General features: G+C 38.6%; 2 protein-coding genes across 3 annotated transcripts in view; both read left to right on the forward strand.

Moving 5' to 3' along the window:
- Window positions 1-11,061, forward strand: part of RGPD4 (RANBP2 like and GRIP domain containing 4) — a 34,265-nt gene extending 23,204 nt beyond the window's left edge. For both annotated transcript variants that reach the window (XM_082278322.1, XM_082278323.1), the window contains 9 exons: window positions 1,817-1,984; window positions 3,328-3,420; window positions 4,281-4,477; window positions 4,872-5,100; window positions 5,579-5,677; window positions 5,871-6,013; window positions 7,537-7,810; window positions 7,933-8,267; window positions 10,497-11,061. In XM_082278322.1, the coding sequence (XP_082134448.1) occupies window positions 1,817-1,984; window positions 3,328-3,420; window positions 4,281-4,477; window positions 4,872-5,100; window positions 5,579-5,677; window positions 5,871-6,013; window positions 7,537-7,810; window positions 7,933-8,267; window positions 10,497-10,802 (1,844 nt within the window). In that variant the 3' untranslated portion in view covers window positions 10,803-11,061. The remainder of the gene's footprint in view (window positions 1-1,816; window positions 1,985-3,327; window positions 3,421-4,280; window positions 4,478-4,871; window positions 5,101-5,578; window positions 5,678-5,870; window positions 6,014-7,536; window positions 7,811-7,932; window positions 8,268-10,496) is intronic.
- Window positions 11,062-14,973: 3,912 nt separating this feature from the next.
- Window positions 14,974-16,879, forward strand: part of CCDC138 (coiled-coil domain containing 138) — a gene marked incomplete at both ends in the record, with an annotated part of 29,582 nt that continues 27,676 nt past the window's right edge. Inside the window, 3 exons of the mRNA XM_082279215.1 lie at window positions 14,974-15,146; window positions 15,882-15,997; window positions 16,647-16,831. Of these exons, the coding sequence (XP_082135341.1) occupies window positions 14,974-15,146; window positions 15,882-15,997; window positions 16,647-16,831 (474 nt within the window). The remainder of the gene's footprint in view (window positions 15,147-15,881; window positions 15,998-16,646; window positions 16,832-16,879) is intronic.

The following is a 16,879-nucleotide window of genomic DNA, read 5'->3' on the forward strand; positions in this document are numbered from 1 at the left end:
CTAGCCCTAAGGAAAGCTGATTTTTTGCTGTAGCACTAAATGCTCCACATTTAGACCTCTGGTGAAGTTGGTGCAAACTTACTTAGTCCAATTAAGACACTTGTTTAACTAATCTGAAAGAATAAAACACATGGTAATATGCAGGATATCTGCATATCTTCATAACACAGTACTAGATGTAGTTCTAGTCCTTACATCAGCTAGGGTGAGTTTTTTGGATAAGGTTCTGAGAAGATGTATGAAAACATCTGTCATGATATGAACTTAGAAATTTGCTGTTCAAGAATTATATCCTACGTCTGCTTTCTACAGGCTCAGAAGTTACTGAGATCTAAAAATCTGAGCAAGAACAATTAGTCTACAGGAGTGTGCTGGTGATGAGTGCGAGTTACTTTGTAGCTCTGGTGTATAAATGCCTTGAAATGATCAACTTGTAATCAAAGGTGGGGCAAAGACTGCAGGGGTAATACTTTATAAAAATACATAAGTTTGAATCAGTACTTGGGATTTTGCTTTTACTTTATACTGCTCTTAATCTGGAAGATACTTGTGAGAAAAGTGCTTTTAAAAAACAGACTTATTTTAGTGTGTCATTTGTGTCAGAGGATCAAAGGACGTCTGTAAACGTGTCTGTTCTGTCCTTGTCTCCTCTTGCAATGATGAGTTAAATTCTGTAATCAGAAAAATCTGTGTTTTTCAGGAACTGGGTACTAGTTTGTTTTCTAGCTGGAGATTTAGGTTTCCTCTGACTAGCTATGCACAGATGTACAAACTGTTTTTTTTAATGAAAAGTACAGCGAGCTTTTGTGATCACCCTCAGATTCTTCTAACTAAATCTGGAGAACAGATAATAGGCTGAGGTACTAAAGCAATCATTTTGTTCTTAGAAACAGCTATTGTGGCTATTGATGTGCTTACGGGGTAATTATTAATAATAGTTCACAGATTTGTTTCTTAGACCTTTATTCCCAAACTCCCCTTCTCAAAACAAACCTAAACAAGCAGAACCCCAGCCAAACCATGCCTGATGTTTAAATTGCTACATCCTCCCTCTGTTTCCATTCTCTCATAATAAACTCAAATACTTGTTTCCAAAGCTGTCTGTTCTTACAGCCATGTGTTTATCTGCAGTTTGCTCTAGGCTTTACCTTCAGCTTTAACCTTGGCACTGATCATGCACTCTTCTAGTACTGGTGGAATGAACAAGTTAATGTTGAAAGAGAGAAGACAGAAAGCTAAATAATAAAATGGATGGTGATCTTTCCTTGCTGCAAAAGCTAGTTAAATATGCTGAAAGCAATATTTTTTGTTTGGTAATGGAATTACTTTACTTTTGTAACAATAAAAGTTTCAGCAAGAACTATAATGGTAAATTGACATTAGCTAATAAAAAGCTCAGCTATCCAATAAGTAATCTGAAATGAGTTCTGTTCAGTTGCTTGGACAGGTTTTTGTACACAACCTCACTTTTTTTCAGGCCTGAAGCATGCCTGTTTACCTCTGTTTGATACCTCTGTCCCGCTTCTCTTTAGTTGTCTCTTATTTGACGTGAAGACTTAATTAAACAATCCTTTTAATCATACAAAGATGCAGCCATGTTTTGTTTTAATATTTGAATTCCAAAAGCAGTAGAACAGCATGTAAGTTTTGCTGTTCTGTCCTAGCATCCTGTAAGTTTGATTTTTGTTTCCTATGTATCAAGAGAAAATATGTAGGCCCTCAGAATTAATTCAGTTCCGTAACAATGTGGGGTTAATGTTATTTCCTGTTCTGAAATTATTCACTTTTAATGGTTTTTTCAATTTCTGTAAAAAAGCTGAGAAGACCACCATGTCAGAGGATGATGTTCTGTCTGATGAGGTCGTAATAGTTTATGAGTTAACACCTACCCCTGAACAGAGAGCTCTTGCTGACTTCCTCAAGCTTCCTTCAACATTCTTCTGTTACAAGAATAAGCCTGGATATGTGAGTGATGAGGATGATGGTAAGGAATGCCAAAATTTGTATTTGTACTGCGCTTTTGTGGGGAAAGGGTGTAATACACTGCACTGATGCAGCCGCAGTTTGAGCACTGTGTGCAGTTTTGGGTTCTTGTGTGTAAGAAGAACATCAGACTGTTGGAGGGTGACCAAAGTGAATGGCCTTGAGTGCCAGACTCGGGAGTATTGGCTGAGGTCACTTGGTTTGTTCAGCTGGGAGAGGACAAGGCTGAGGCGTGACCTCGTCACAGTCTGCAACTTCCTCAAGGGCATCAGCAGAGGAGGCAGTGCTGATCTCCTCTCTCTGCTGCTCTACTGTAGGACACAAGGAAATGGAATGAAGCTGTCAGGGGAAGTTCAGATTAGGAAAAGGTTCTTCACTGCGAGGGTTCACATTAGAACAGGCTCCCCAGGACAGCAGTTGGAGCAACAAGCCTGTCAGAGGTCAAGCAACATCTGGGTGATGCACTCAGTCATATGGCTTGGTTTTAGGTACTCCTGCAAGAAGCAGGAAGCTGCTGCTGGTGATGCTTATGGGTCCCTTCCAACTTGAGATACTCAGTTAGCACTCAAATATTTTTGTTTGGGCCAATGGGAAGTAATGCTGTCAATATTCTTATGGCCAAAGACTTATGCTCAAGTCTGCAAAACAGAATAGTACAGTGGAGGCCCAGGGGTGACTAAGGATATTTGTCTGGTGTATTATGGGTGTTGACATCATTACCAAGGCAGGTGGTTAGGCAAGACTAAATAATCAGGTACTCGAGCAAGTGACTTGCTTTAAGTATTTTGTTACAAATACAAGGCAGTCTTTATTAAAAACAATCTCAGGTTCCCTGAATGCTATACTAATGAGTTATTTTTCTTTTAAAGCAAATTGCTAGTACTATAACTAAACTTATTTTCTGTCAAACCTTATTGCATGTAATTAAAATGGTTGATTGATTTACTCAGCAGCAAATACTTTAAATGGAAGTTCTGAAACATTGTATTCAACAGAAAATGGGAGAAGACAAGCCCCCTCCCACAAATACCTGAGCTTGCAAGTTTTTATGTAAAAAAATCTTCAGTCTTCTTTCCCAAATCTGTTTAGTGGTCCTCTTAGTAAAATCACTCAGTCAAAACCTGTGCCACGTATCTATAGCCATCTGGGCTGAGAAAGTGTTATCAGCACACTGGAGCACATGTAAGCAAAACTAGAAGTGAAAGCTTACTTGTTGACTTGTGTAACTCTTAAAGCATAAGCAAAAACTATGTGTGCTTGCTAGCCTTGTGAGTTGGAAGAGCTTAGCAGACTTTTCTGACCTAGAGTGTGCCTGAGAACGTACTCTTGTTTCCTGTATTTAAGATGAAGACTATGAAACAGCCGTTAAGAAACTTAATGGAAGACTCTATCCCAGTGATTCAGAAGTGAAGAAGAAAGGGCAAGGTCCTGTAAAAGGTATGTCTTAAGAAACTTTAATTATTGTGCTTCATGTGCTAAAACATAAACTCTGAATCTGAAGGTCACATGGGCAGAGCTTAATTTTATGTTTCCTGGGACGGTTTTTAGAAGCACAGATGCTGGATGCAGAAAAGCTGCATCTCAAATAAGCTCAGTGTGTTAAACTGTTAGCAATAAAGGGGTACCTGAAAGGGAAATGTACATTCCAGGTGATCTCTAAACAAGAACACTGAAGTCTCTTCCTATCTTGAGCTCCCTCTGAATATGGAAAATTCAGCTTAGCATGATACTGCTCAAGAGAAAGTTGTCTATATCTTTGAATACTTGCTGCTTCTGCAGTTAGTCAATTTAAGCTTGTGAGTTAATGTTGGTCAATGTTAAAAAAAACCTATTTGGTCTCTGTACTAAAATTATAGGTGCAGATGACTTGCTTATGTGTGTATGACTGTGCCTCAGACTTCAGTGTTGCATAACTTGAAGTCTGGGTAGGTACTTCTAGAAGTAAAGTTTGGGGGTTTTTTGAGGATATAGGCTAGAAGGGATTGAGCTGTCTGAAATATGAGGATATATTGAAGGAACTTAGTAGTAGTGGCAGCTCCACGATGAAACTCTTCATCATTGCATGGAAATTCCCTGATAGCAGTAAAAAAACCATGGATGTTGCATTTTCAATTCTAGTCACCCCAAGTTAGGATAGTTAGTCTTCACTTCCACTATTTAAAGAGTAATGCTGTCTGTGAAACTCTTGGAGTCTGTCTTCAAGTTGATCTATTATGAGGTTAATTTACAATGTAGGGGCCAAAAATTATTTCAGTATTTAGCTGCCTTCACAGTTATTTTCCATTAATTCTTTACAGTAGGCCTTGTAGGAAAAGGTGAATCCAACAATGAAAGAGAATGTGCTGCTACTTGGGAAAAGAAACCAGCTCCTGAGGAGAAAGCTGAAACAAAAGCTTTGCAGGTTCCTTCTACATCTGTTTGTGGTGTCAGCACTGATATTGAAGGTGACAGTCTGGAAGACTTAAAGTCAGAAGCTAAAAATCAAGAAATGAAAGTAAGATCTAAATTTTTACTGAACTTCTTGTTATTAAACTTGTACAATTACTTCATATATGTGTGAGACAGTACAGTTGTGGGACTAAAACATCCAGTGGGGAAAAATTAGAGGTTTTTTGTAGCTGTGCCTCAAGTCTCTGCCAACACTGGAACAGGAGATTTGATTTCAGGAAATAGTAGTATTTTTTTGAAAACAGGCTACTTCGGTCTCTTGTCAAGTTAACATCTTTATGTGTTAACTGTAATGAAAAACTTCAGAAAGCTTACAACAACTTTTCTTGGTGTTCTTTATTTTTCTACAAGGACTGTTCTTAGTCTCCTAGAGAGGAGGTTTGGGTCCTAAGGTCTTGTAACTTATTTGTCTGTTACATTACTTTTTTTATTAATTGCAGGAGAATGAATTTGCAAGCTCAAGTGACTTAGTTTGTACCAGTAAGGAAGAAATACCTGCTCCATCAAAAGATAAGGTGACAGTACTTGTCCAGTCAGATACTAGCAGTGAAGAACCACATTCCACCACAGAAACTGTGCAAGTATTACAGACTTTATCACGAGCTGAAGACAAACCTGTAGATTTGTCAACTAGAAAGAATGATTCAGATGGTTCAGAGTCAGCACAAGGTAAGGCTGGGGTATACTCTGAGGTTTTTTTGTAGGAAACGATGCTTTTCTGTAGATCGTTTTATCTATAGTTGCTGTCTTGGGGAGAAGTAGCACCAGTACTGAATTAGAAACGTAGGTAGCAGTCTGGTAAAAATGTGTATATATGAAATTTGTTAAGCTCAAATTCATGACAAAACAATGCTAGAGTCTATTGCGTAATTTACATATGAGGTACTTTCATTAGTTTACTGTTAAATACTATATGAATACTTACTCTGTGGATCTGTATAGAAGTAGTATGCTAAAACTCACACAGTCTTGGGGCCTTTTTTAAAACCATAATAGATGGTCATTATGACAAGTGTCATTCAAACTTTAAATTTATTGGAGGGGAAAAAATGCAGTAGGCAGTTCTCCAGTTTATTCTTGTCACTACAGAAATGCATTTTCTTGAAGGTAGAGAAAAATCTTTTACTTTCCTCTTTTTATTTGATAGAAAACAGAATCATCTCATTTGGTTTTGGCAATACTGCAGGCCTGTCATTTGCAGATCTGGCATCCAAAAGTTCTGAAGATTTTGCTTTTGGCTCAAAAGGTGAGTTCATCTAGTCTCTTGAGACAGACCTCAGCTGGAGTTCTGCTTCATACGCTATAACTTTTGTGCAAAAGTTGTATCGTATGATTACAAATTTCTGCTGATCAGTAGAAACAACCATTTTTTGTGAGGTTTTGTCAGGAGGGGGAAAAAAAACTACACAAAGTTTAAACTTTAACTCTCTTAATTGTAGATAAAAACTTCAAATGGGCAAATACAGGAGCAACTGTGTTTGGAGATAACACCCGTAAAGCAGATGAAGATGAAGGTGGTAGTGATGATGAGGTAGTACACAGTGATGATATCCATTTTGAGCCAATTGTGTCCTTACCAGAGGTAAGATGACTTCTGGAATATAAACCAATGTTAAGATAAGCATGTCTGCTAATACAGCAAATTTAAAATATGTTTTGCTTACCTAACTTGGCTTTCTGTGTTGTTGTGCCTTGTTCTGCATGTCTTACAATTGACTCTGTAGAAACATGCCTTGTTTTAAATCCTAGTACAGCATAGCCCTGGGGAGTTGGCTCATGCCTCAGTTAAAATCTTCAACACTGATTTCTTTATGACTTGACTGAGAATTGGTCAGGATGCAAATTTGTACACATAGTTTGTAAAACCTAAAGCATTTATATAGCACAGCTGAAAATTGGGAAGGGTAACTGGATAACTGCTAGTGCCTGTGCAACTCAGCTATGGCTTTGTATCAGTGACTTGTAGATTCAGTTCTGTGAAAGCCATGCCAGCTAAGAATTTTTACTCTAAGCTAGGCAAGAGATTTCTAGAATCATTAAAGAAAAAGATGTACAATTAACATCACCTGAAGACTAAGGGAACTAACTTCGTTAGCTTGAAAATAAATTATTTTTCCAGAAGTAGGAGAACCTTCAACTTTGAAGGTAGTCTTACAACTTACTGAGTGAGATGTCACACAGTTATTCATGTCTTGATTTGGTTTTTAGCCTAGTAATCATTTCAGACTCTTGATGATATAGTGCTATTTTCTGACCTTTCTAGAAGTAATAAAATTTAACTGTAGATTAGTGAAATTATTAAGCAAGGCAAATAGAGCACAAAGGGAACAGTATGTGGTGTCCTTTAATTTGAACACCTAGTCTGATCTATTTTGTAACATGCCTTCAACTTCCTTCTTCAAAATGTGTGTCCTGTTATGACTTCTGTGATGTTTTTCTTCCCTGCTTCCCTTTTTCAATTTCACAAAGTTTTTTGTCACATATTTCTCCAGCTCTCAAGTGTTCAATATCTTTGGAGAGGTGTTAACTAAAGGAGATCAGAGGCCAGTGAATGCATACATAAAGTGAGGTGGAGATATAGCTGTCAGGCCTCAGTTTTGTATACTTGGTGTTTATTCTGTTCAAATGCAAGTATCATATTCTTTAACAAAGTGCTGAAGGTAACTCCTGGAATGATTACAATACTTCGTCTTCACTTCTGTGTGCACATCATTCAACAAACATGAAACTTGGGAAACTTGAGCACTTGATAAAGTCTTGGGGTTTTGTTAAAAGAAAAAAAAAACCCACTCAAAAAGAAAATCCCACCAAAACCCAACCAACCAAACCACTCCCAAAGCAAAACTGACAAACACCCACCGGAACTGCATGTAGTATGGTGAAGGAGTATTGCTGTGGTGTAATTGATTTCAAATAGTGGGATTTGTTGGGCTTTTAAATTCTGAAAATGTTTTTCCTGTTTTGGTGTGATGAATGGAGTGTTGGAGAAATGAACACACTGAATACTTTTCCACTGTAATATGTCAGAATCTTCATAAGTATGTGTAATGACTATTTAATATCTCTCTAGGAAATTACAGATGTCTACTGTGCTGGTTTTTTTAGGTGGAAGTAAAATCTGGAGAAGAAGATGAAGAAATTCTCTTCAAGGAGAGGGCAAAACTTTACAGATGGGACAGGGATGTTACTCAGTGGAAGGAACGTGGTGTTGGAGAGATCAAGATCCTCTTCCATACACAGAAGAAATACTATAGAGTCCTAATGAGAAGAGACCAAGTTCTTAAAGTCTGTGCAAACCATGTTATCACCAAAGAAATGAACTTAGTGCCCTCTGATACATCAAACAATGCTTTCATTTGGACAGCCACAGATTATGCTGGTGAGTTTTTTCAGGTGGTCTTTGTTTTTTCTATGTAGTCTGTAGTTTCTGTGGTTCTGATTTTTCCTGGAGATTATTACAAGATGAAACTAAACAAACCTTCTTCTTGGATTTATTTTCAGATGGTGAAGTAAAAGTAGAGCAATTTGCAGTCAGATTTAAAAGCCAAGAAATGGCCAACTCTTTCAAGAGGATGTTTGAAGAATGCCAGCTTAGCTTGTCAGAACTGCAGAAGGGGCACTTGTCTCTGGCAGCAGGATTGTCAAAGGACACCAACCCTGTTGTGTATTTTGAAGTTTCTGCTGATGATGAACCTTTAGGACATATAACCATGGAGCTGTTTGCAAATATTGTCCCTCGAACTGCTGAAAATTTCAGAGCCCTGTGCACAGGAGAGAAAGGATTTGGATTCAAGAACTCTCGCTTTCACAGAATAGTCACAGACTTCATATGTCAGGTAAGCATAAAAGGAAGATGCTTCACTGAGAGATGAGATGCATCTTGACTAACAGTGGCCCTTCAAAAAAGGACTTACACAGAATAGCACATTCTTGTTGGCAGCATGGATCCGCTGTGCAGGATAGTCTTACCTGTTGTTTCTCTACAAGATGAGAAATGGTGCAAGCAGCACATGCTACCCTAAGATGTATGCTTTTCATCTGTGTTTGCCAGTGGCCTTATGCTTCAGTGTTTCCTAGTGCTATTATGTCAGTGTGGAAGAAAAAATGGAGGGAGAGTGGAGTCCTCTTACAATAGCCTAGGGGCCTGTTTGCTGAACAGGAACACCAAGGAAGGTAGGCTTTCCCAAAACTACCATTCATTCTTCTCTCTCTCCAGAGAAGAACTTCTGTATGCTCACCTATTAACAACACTTAGTTTCCAGACTTCTCTTAGACTTGAAAGTACACTCTTTATTTCAGATAATGTGCACTTTAAAAGTGATATTCCAGGTAGCGTAGACGTTAGGTTTCAATCTAAAACAAAGCTTCTAGATCCCAACTACCACGCAGTGGCCTGTTGCCTAAAACGTCAAGTTTTGTGCTGAGAGTATCAACCTGCAGTACCTCTGTAACCCTAGGTTAGACAGTGTTGGTTTTAAACCTCTGTGTGCATTTGGTAGCACTGGCAAGTTCTTCTTAAGTGCTGAAGGCTTAGGGGATAGATCATGTCTCAGATAGACCTTTCCTTTCTTAAAATTCTCATCAATAGTTCATTGAGTTTTAGTAACTTGTAACAGGCAAAATGAACCAACTTCAGTACATGCTGTGCTAATGATCTGAATGTCACTACATCCCTGAAGATGAGGGATGTAGATGACCTTCTATAAGCCCAGATGTATACAGTAACATAGGAAAATAATATACAAAAGTAATAGGAAGGACATCAGCCCATTGGAGGAAGTCCAGAGGAGGCTCAAGACTTTTAAGAAGGTTGGAGCACTGGTCCTTGTGAGGAGAGACTAAGAGAATTGAGTTTGTTCAGCCTGGAAAAGAGAAAGCTTAGAGGTGATAGATAAAATGGTGTCATTCCAGATCCTGAAGGGAGCCTGCAAGAAAGATGGCAAGAAGCCTTTTACAAGAACATGTAGTGACAGAGGGGGAATGGCTTCTAAGTAAAAGAGAGTAGGTTTAGACTAGATGTTAGGAGAAAGTTGTTTGCTGTGAGGGTGGTAAAAGACTGGAACAAATTGCCCAGAGAAGCTGTAGATGCCCTGTCCCTGTCAGTGTTCTGGGCCAGGCTGGATGGAGCTCTGAGCAACCTGGTCCTAGTTCTAGGTGTCCCTGCCCATGGCAGGGGAGTTGGAACTAGATGATCTTTAAGGTCATCCTTTCCAATGTAAACCATTCTGTGATAGTATATGAATGACTTGTCACCAGAATAAAATATTAGCGTGTCTTTTGATTAGCTATCTCTGTATGTCTGAAGTATGCACTTTATGGCTCATTTGTTAACTTTCTGATAAATTTTAGGGTGTAAGCTTATTTCAGGGTAGTCTGCATTCTATAAGGAGCAGACTTTCTTTAAAGCAGTTAACTGCACCCTGTGTGCCTTGACAAAGTTTGTCACATTTAAATGAGTATATTTTAAGTTTGCTCTGCTTTGCCTGAACTTTCTTCAGGTACACTGAGAAGCTCTTCAATGAGAACTAAGGCTGTCTTTCAGATACAATTTACACTGTCACCTTTATGTGTATACTCAAATTATCAGGAACCAGAAATTTGCTGCCTTCCAGAAGGATAAAAAACACACTTACCATGCTGCTCAACCAGTAATGTGGCAAAAGCTGTATGGAATTACTGGTCACTGCTATGTTAACCTTTTTTAGGTGATTAATTCTGTGTCTGTGGGGACTAAGCAAGGACAGGCCTTCAATGAGATAATGCAGGTCCAGGCTGCTTCCAGGGCCAAGTGATGCAGAGAAAGACAGGCCTAGAGGAATGTCACCATGGGGAGCAGGAAGATAAAATGCTGTGTTCAGAATTAGGGATAAACCTTCTACTTACAGCTTCCCTTGCCATGAACAAGCCTGCTGAAGCTGGGAAGCCCTACATCTAAGTAGATATTGATACTTGTGAAAATGAAAAAGGAGTTCTTCCAAAACTAAGTCTTTACTGTTGAAAGGAAATATAATTTTTGGGTTATGTTTTGGGACTTGTCAGTTAATGCTGTGCTTTTTTTTTTATAGGGAGGAGATATAACTAACCATGATGGAACAGGTGGACGGTCAATTTATGGAACAGCATTTGAAGATGAGAATTTTGAAGTGAAACACACTGGTCCTGGATTGTTGTCAATGGCAAATAAGGGCAGGGATACAAATAATTCTCAGTTCTTCATAACACTTAAAAAAGCAGAACACCTGGACTTCAAGCACGTGGTATTTGGGTTTGTGAAAGATGGAATGGATGTAGTGAAAAAGATCGAATCCTTTGGTTCTCCTAAAGGGCTAGTAAATGGAAGAATTGTCATTACAGACTGTGGGCAAATATAGAATTATTTCTTTGAGTATACAAATGTCCTAGCAGTATAAATCAGTACTTAGATGTTATTGACTAATTATTTCAACTTCTTAAAATGGACACTTCTGATGTATAAATGTAAAATTACAGGTTATAGTTGAATTTTTTATGTGTTCTAATTGATTTTTTTGCATGGTAAATAAAGTTCAGGCACTAGCATATTTCAGGTGTATTTGTGTTATCCTGACATATTTGTATCAAGTGTCAAATTTTAAAAATTAAATCCTAGTCTTGTTAAAATAAATGTCTTGTCTTCACTTTGGTTTGTTTAAAAGAAAGTAACTTGTATAACTTGGTTCTTGCTCTCATGAAGCGCTTTTGAATGTGCAGACTGTAGATGCAAGTTGCTGGACTATACTGTGAAGGCCTTTGAAAGTTAATGGGTATTTCAGTGTACAGAAAGCAGGCTGAGCCAGGTGGATGCTGGTTTGTTCTGTCTGGAGTCTCTGAATATCACCTCAGTATTTGAAAGCGAGAGCACAGTTTTTAAATGGTTGATCAGTGTTTTGCTAGAGCAGTATGCCAACTTTTTTTTTTGTACTTAAACTTTTATTTCTAAAAATCTTGGCTTAATGAAAAAACATCTACTTAACATTGGGATTTTACCTGATATACTTTAAGTATTTATTAGCTGTGGCCAACTTCTCTGACCTCGCTGCAGGCTCTAGCTTGTGTATGCCAGCATGCTTGTACCTTTTACAACTTTGCCTCCCAAGAGTGAGTATGCATGGGTGAATGTGGGGTATTTAAACTGATACTCTACAGCTCTGTGTTGGCATCATGCATTTAACTTAGCTTTATTTGGGGGTTTATTTTATTTATTTTTAAAGGATGGCAGTAGTATGTCTTCAGGTGTCCTTGGGGACCTTACCCCTCTCTACAACCACTCAAAGGAGCCTGGAGCTAGGGGCTCGTTCGGCCTCTCTTCTCAGCCACCCAGCGACAGGCCAAGAGGACGTAGACTTACGGTGTGCCAGGGGAGGTTTAGGTAGGAGGTACTTTTTCCCAGAAAGAGTGATTGGACATTGGCCGTCTTGGAATCACCGTCGTTGGAACTGTTTAAGGAGGTGGCGCTGAGTGGTCCAGCTGCCAGGGCGGTGTTCGGTGGTGGGTTGGCCTCGGCGCTCTCAGGCCGCGCTGTGCCGGGGGCGGAGAGGAGCGGTGAGCGGTGGTTGTTGTTGTGTGCCCGCCCCGCCGGGCCCAATGCGGCGGCTCCCCCTGCCCTGCCCGCCCCGGCCGGCGCTGCCGCGGCCCCGAGTGCGCCGGCGCGGGCCGTGGCGGTTGGTTCGAGCGCGGCGGTGCCGCCATGGCGGGCCCCGGGCCCGGCCTCGGCCGCGGCCGCTCCGCCCGGGGGCTGCAGGGACGCTGCCCGCGGGGGCCGGCGGGGGTGAGACGGGGCCGGGGCGGGCGGCCTGCGGGAGGAGGAGGCGGTACAGAAAAGCCATTTCCTCCTCGCCGCGTTCCTGAAGCGTTTGAAGGAGACGCAGGGTGGGGGTTCTGTCCTCTCCCTCGGGGATCATTGTGAGCGCCGTGCTGTTGCGTACCCGGGCAGTGCGAGACAAAAGTGGGGTTTAAACAGACTTGTGGAGGTTACGTGTTCTTGGCTCCTCCCTGTCCCCGTGCTCCGATTGCTGTAGAGTAGAAATGCTGAAGAGTCATCCTTCTCTGAGCAGGAGATTTGCAATTCTAGATTCTATGCGGTACCAAAACAGAGTTTAGCATTTAGTTTTTGCCTAAGACCTGGTGCCTGCCAGTTGAGTGAGAAAATATGTGAATCCTCGTAGGAGTATACTAAGCTTGTATGAAATATACATAATAGGATAACTCCTTTCTTTCTTATCTTTTTTTTTGCCACAGTAATTGACAGCCTTACTTAGGCGTGTTTGTGATTTTTTTTTTTTAATTTTTTTTTTTTTTTTTTTTTGGTAAAGCTTAGTGATTAGCTCTTGTCAGAGAGCAGGAAATTGTTCTGTATCTCGTCAATCAGAAATGAAACCCATGGCCCATTAGAGACTGCTGCAATGACCAGACAGTTAATTATGATGGGTATCATTCCCTTGCCAAGGTATAGTAATGTTGTTTTACACCAGAGAAGGTCAGGTTCTTTCCACTCATATGAATGAAGGAACTGTATTGTGGTTCCTCTCTTTCTCTTACTTGTGCTGACAAGTATTTATGGGTCTGCACAGTGGACTGGAAAACTGATCTGCCTAAAAATCCAGCAGCAAAGACCCCTCCCCATCATGCTGGTGTTTCAAAAGCCTTTGATACTTAGTAGAAGGAGTATTTCCTGGCCAGGCACCTTTATTTTGCCTGAAATGTTTTTCTTTCAGTGAAGCAAATTTTTGCAGTTGTTTCCATGCATCCGTACTTCCTGGATCAAATGCTTCCAGTGTGTCCAGGGGATAACAGACCTTAAGTGTTCAAAATCATGCTGCGAGGGAAGTCATACGGTGGAAAAATACCCATGAGCACCCAGAGATTGGGAGAGATTGAAAGTGGGTTTGAGTTAGATACTTTGAGTTAGGTTGGGTTACTGAGTTGGTCCTGAGAGTCATCAAATGAATACAAAACCCAGCCTTTTTTCTCTTAGGAAAAGTGCCTTGCCATTCTAGGATCAGGAACTGTCCCAAATGTGATGTGAAGGTTTGAGTTTTATACCAGCTAAAATCAGGCTGTATGTGCCTTTAGATCCTGCAGAAGGATTTGCAACTTGGATAGCATTTGATGGAGTTCTAGATTCTATGGGTAATTTTTCTCAGGGAATATTCTGCTTTGAATTACAGAACTGTTCTTTAAGGAAAAGTAATTTTTAAAACTTACTTTTAAAAGACTGTCACTGAGATTTTAATGCTTGCAAGGAAGAAAATGTTACACGTGTTTATGTGTTTTGTCATTTCATTAAAAAATGGTCATTCAAGTGTAGGAAAATACAGCAGTTTATCACTGGATTTAGAGCATAGCAGAGAGATGCAGTGAAACAAGTAAGATCATGAGAGCTGCCTTGAATCTGATATTTTGTAATGTACATTTAATTGATTTTGTTTGTAGCCTAAAATTTCTGTCATTCACTTTTTTAGTATGTATTCATAAATTAGTAAGAAAAAGTAGAGCAGGAAACTTTGGCATAAAAAGCCTGGATATGAAGTTAGATGGCACTGTTTCCATGATTACCTAATTCTACTTTCATGCCTTTATTTTATGTTACTGTCTGCATAGTGCTTTATAGTTTCTCAAATGTTCTAACATATAACACTATGAGTATTTCCTAATTAGACTGTAGGGAATAGATTTGCCTCTTTATATTAATAGGAAGATCATTTACATTTATGTATTAAAAAAAAAACCACTTCCCTTTTCAAAGCCAGCCGTTTGTAGTAAGAATTCTGTCACAAGGTTGTAACTGTTAAACTAGTAAGTTGTAACACGCTTTTTTCCTGAAAAGTCTGACTAGAGTGCTGTGGTTTTGTGCTTTCTTGTAGGATTGCCTCTCAGGAGCATTGCATACCAAATATAAAAGCAGAAGCTCCCTTGTTTACAAAGGTAATAGCAAGCAATGGTGCTTTAATATCTTTTGCAGCGGAAATATATACTAAAGCTGTATTGTTCCTAAATTTTTTTAAAGTGGTTTTGTACTTTGTCATTTTAAATAGGTAGGTAATCTTGATCAGGGGGGTGTGATACCTGGGAGCCAGCCTGGGAATGTTAACAAGTAAAGAGCACAAAGGATGTTTTGGAGCAATGGTTCACAGCCTGTTTGTGTTTAAGTCCTGCTTGAATTAGTTGGTAGCAGTCCACCTCATGATGCAGGTATTTGGCTGTAATTTAAAGATACATAAATGTTTAATATTTAGAATGTATTTGGGCTCTTTCTGAAACTGGTGCATGGGGACAGCAGGTTAAAACAACGTATTTATCAGACTTCCGTTACAGAAAAATTTCTATGTGCAGACAAGCCCTAAAATTTCAGAAAGACAAATCTGGTGTGAAATCTAAATAATTATTACTGTGGTTTAAGCTTTTATAATTAATTTCATAATTCATCAGGCTTCATCAGTGGTGGTTTTGGTTCTTAAACCTACATGACTACATGGAAAGCACTTCTGCTAAGTCCCTGTTGATATCTTAATGTCACCTTCTCAAATGCAAAATAAAATTTTTGCAACTTTATGTATTTCAGGTGACACTGACAGCTCACTGAAAAATGCAGCTATTTCTTTATCAAATTGTTCTTTAGAGTCAGAATTTACTGAAACTGGAAGAGAGAACTGCATCAGATCTAGTGATTTCCAAAAAAGCTTGAAAGACTGGGATTGGTAGGTATTTTTAGTTCTCCTTTATTATTTATTTTCTCTCATAATCCAGATTAATCATCAGTAAACAATGTATTTGGGCTGTGCAAAACTTGGTTTAAGTTTCTTGTTTTCTTGTTAAGTAAAGAATTGTTTGTGGCCAATTTATGAGATAATGAAGATGCTGATTTTTATGAGGAATATTGTTTCACTTTCTAGTTCTAATCTATGTATGTTGGAATTGCTAAGGGGATACAAGAATGACATAAACTGAACTAGGTGATAAAAAAATGAACTAGGAGAAAAGCAAATAGCCCAGACTGATAAACAGATTTACGTTTATTTAGAGATAATTCAATTCTAACAGCCAAGAAATCTCTTTTAAGGGCTATTTTACACCAAACAGGAAAAATATAATTTAAAAAGGGGGGTTGTATTTCTTATTCTCCAGGGATTTGGTGGTTTGTGGTTGGAGAAGAGTGTTGGTTTTACCTGTTGCTTACATGTGCTTGCAGCATGAAAAGCCTGGTTATTGTAACAACTTTTAAGTCAGCAATATGTAATTGCTGTGGTTGAGGCTTGTGAGTAATAATGCCTTTCATTCAAATGATTTAACTCTGCTATTTGTTATCACTAAAATATCAAAGTTTACATTATGCAATGTTTGCCTTTTTATGCAGACTTCTTTCAGTGCTCTGTTATATATCATGTTAGAAAGGAATTGAGTAATTTAAAGTTACTGCTCTTCTGTACTTTTAGTTTTGATGATGAGCAAGATTCTTTTTGTGATTCAAATGGTCTAGAAGTAGAAGAAAAAGGCATTATTTGCTCTGAAACTGATGCAATTCAAAATACAGCTATATACACAAAAACAGGTAATAAATATTTAATTTTATACATTCTTACAACTCTCTGTGAAGTATAACATGTAACTTAAAAAACTCCCTAGTAAATGTATTTCAATTCAATTCAGAAATACACTAATCATCTAAAATGTATTTTAATGTGGGGATTTAACTTTTCACATTAGTATGAGTAGAATTTCTTTAGAATTATTTTAGGACGTTCAGACATACTTGAAGCAATACTAATGTTATTTTCTCATGTGGTGTCCAGTAGTTTCATAAGTCTTGTTCTGTTTAATTGGGTGTCACCCTAAGGTCTAATCAGCAGCAAATCACTTGTCTGAAGCCCTTACAAAAATAATAAGAGATTTTGGTGACATGATTCAGTTTGTGCATATATTCCATACAGATACCCCTGGGATTTCTATATTGCAGTGGAGGTATAGTTTTACTTATAAGACTGTTGATTCTTGATCAGTTTGAATAAATCATGGAACAAGAACTTTGATCACATCTCTGTAATGCTTTAGATTACTTTCACATTTTGATACATCTTGCTATATATTTATAACTCCGAATTCTTAGAACACATTTTCTCTGGTTTTGTACAACAATCATATCAATATTTAGCTAGGACTGATTTTTTAATGTAAAATGCATTTTTTTTCCATGTCCACAGGCCCCACTTTACCAACTCATTTGTCTGCAAATACTCAAGAAAATAGGGACCAAATTATTAGCAATGGTTTGTTAAAAAAAATTGTGCATGGAACTGGTGCTCAGGCATGCAATAGGCAAGGTTTAATTCCACCTTACATCAGTCAAATTTATGATGAATTATTTGTCATACATCAGAAGCTCCAGGTAGGAAATGCAATCACCTTAAAATTTTTGTTGAATAATGCTATGTAG

This window comes from Coloeus monedula, assembly GCF_965178545.1.
Source record: "Coloeus monedula genome assembly, chromosome: 3".
NCBI classification, from domain to species: Eukaryota; Metazoa; Chordata; class Aves; order Passeriformes; family Corvidae; genus Coloeus; species Coloeus monedula.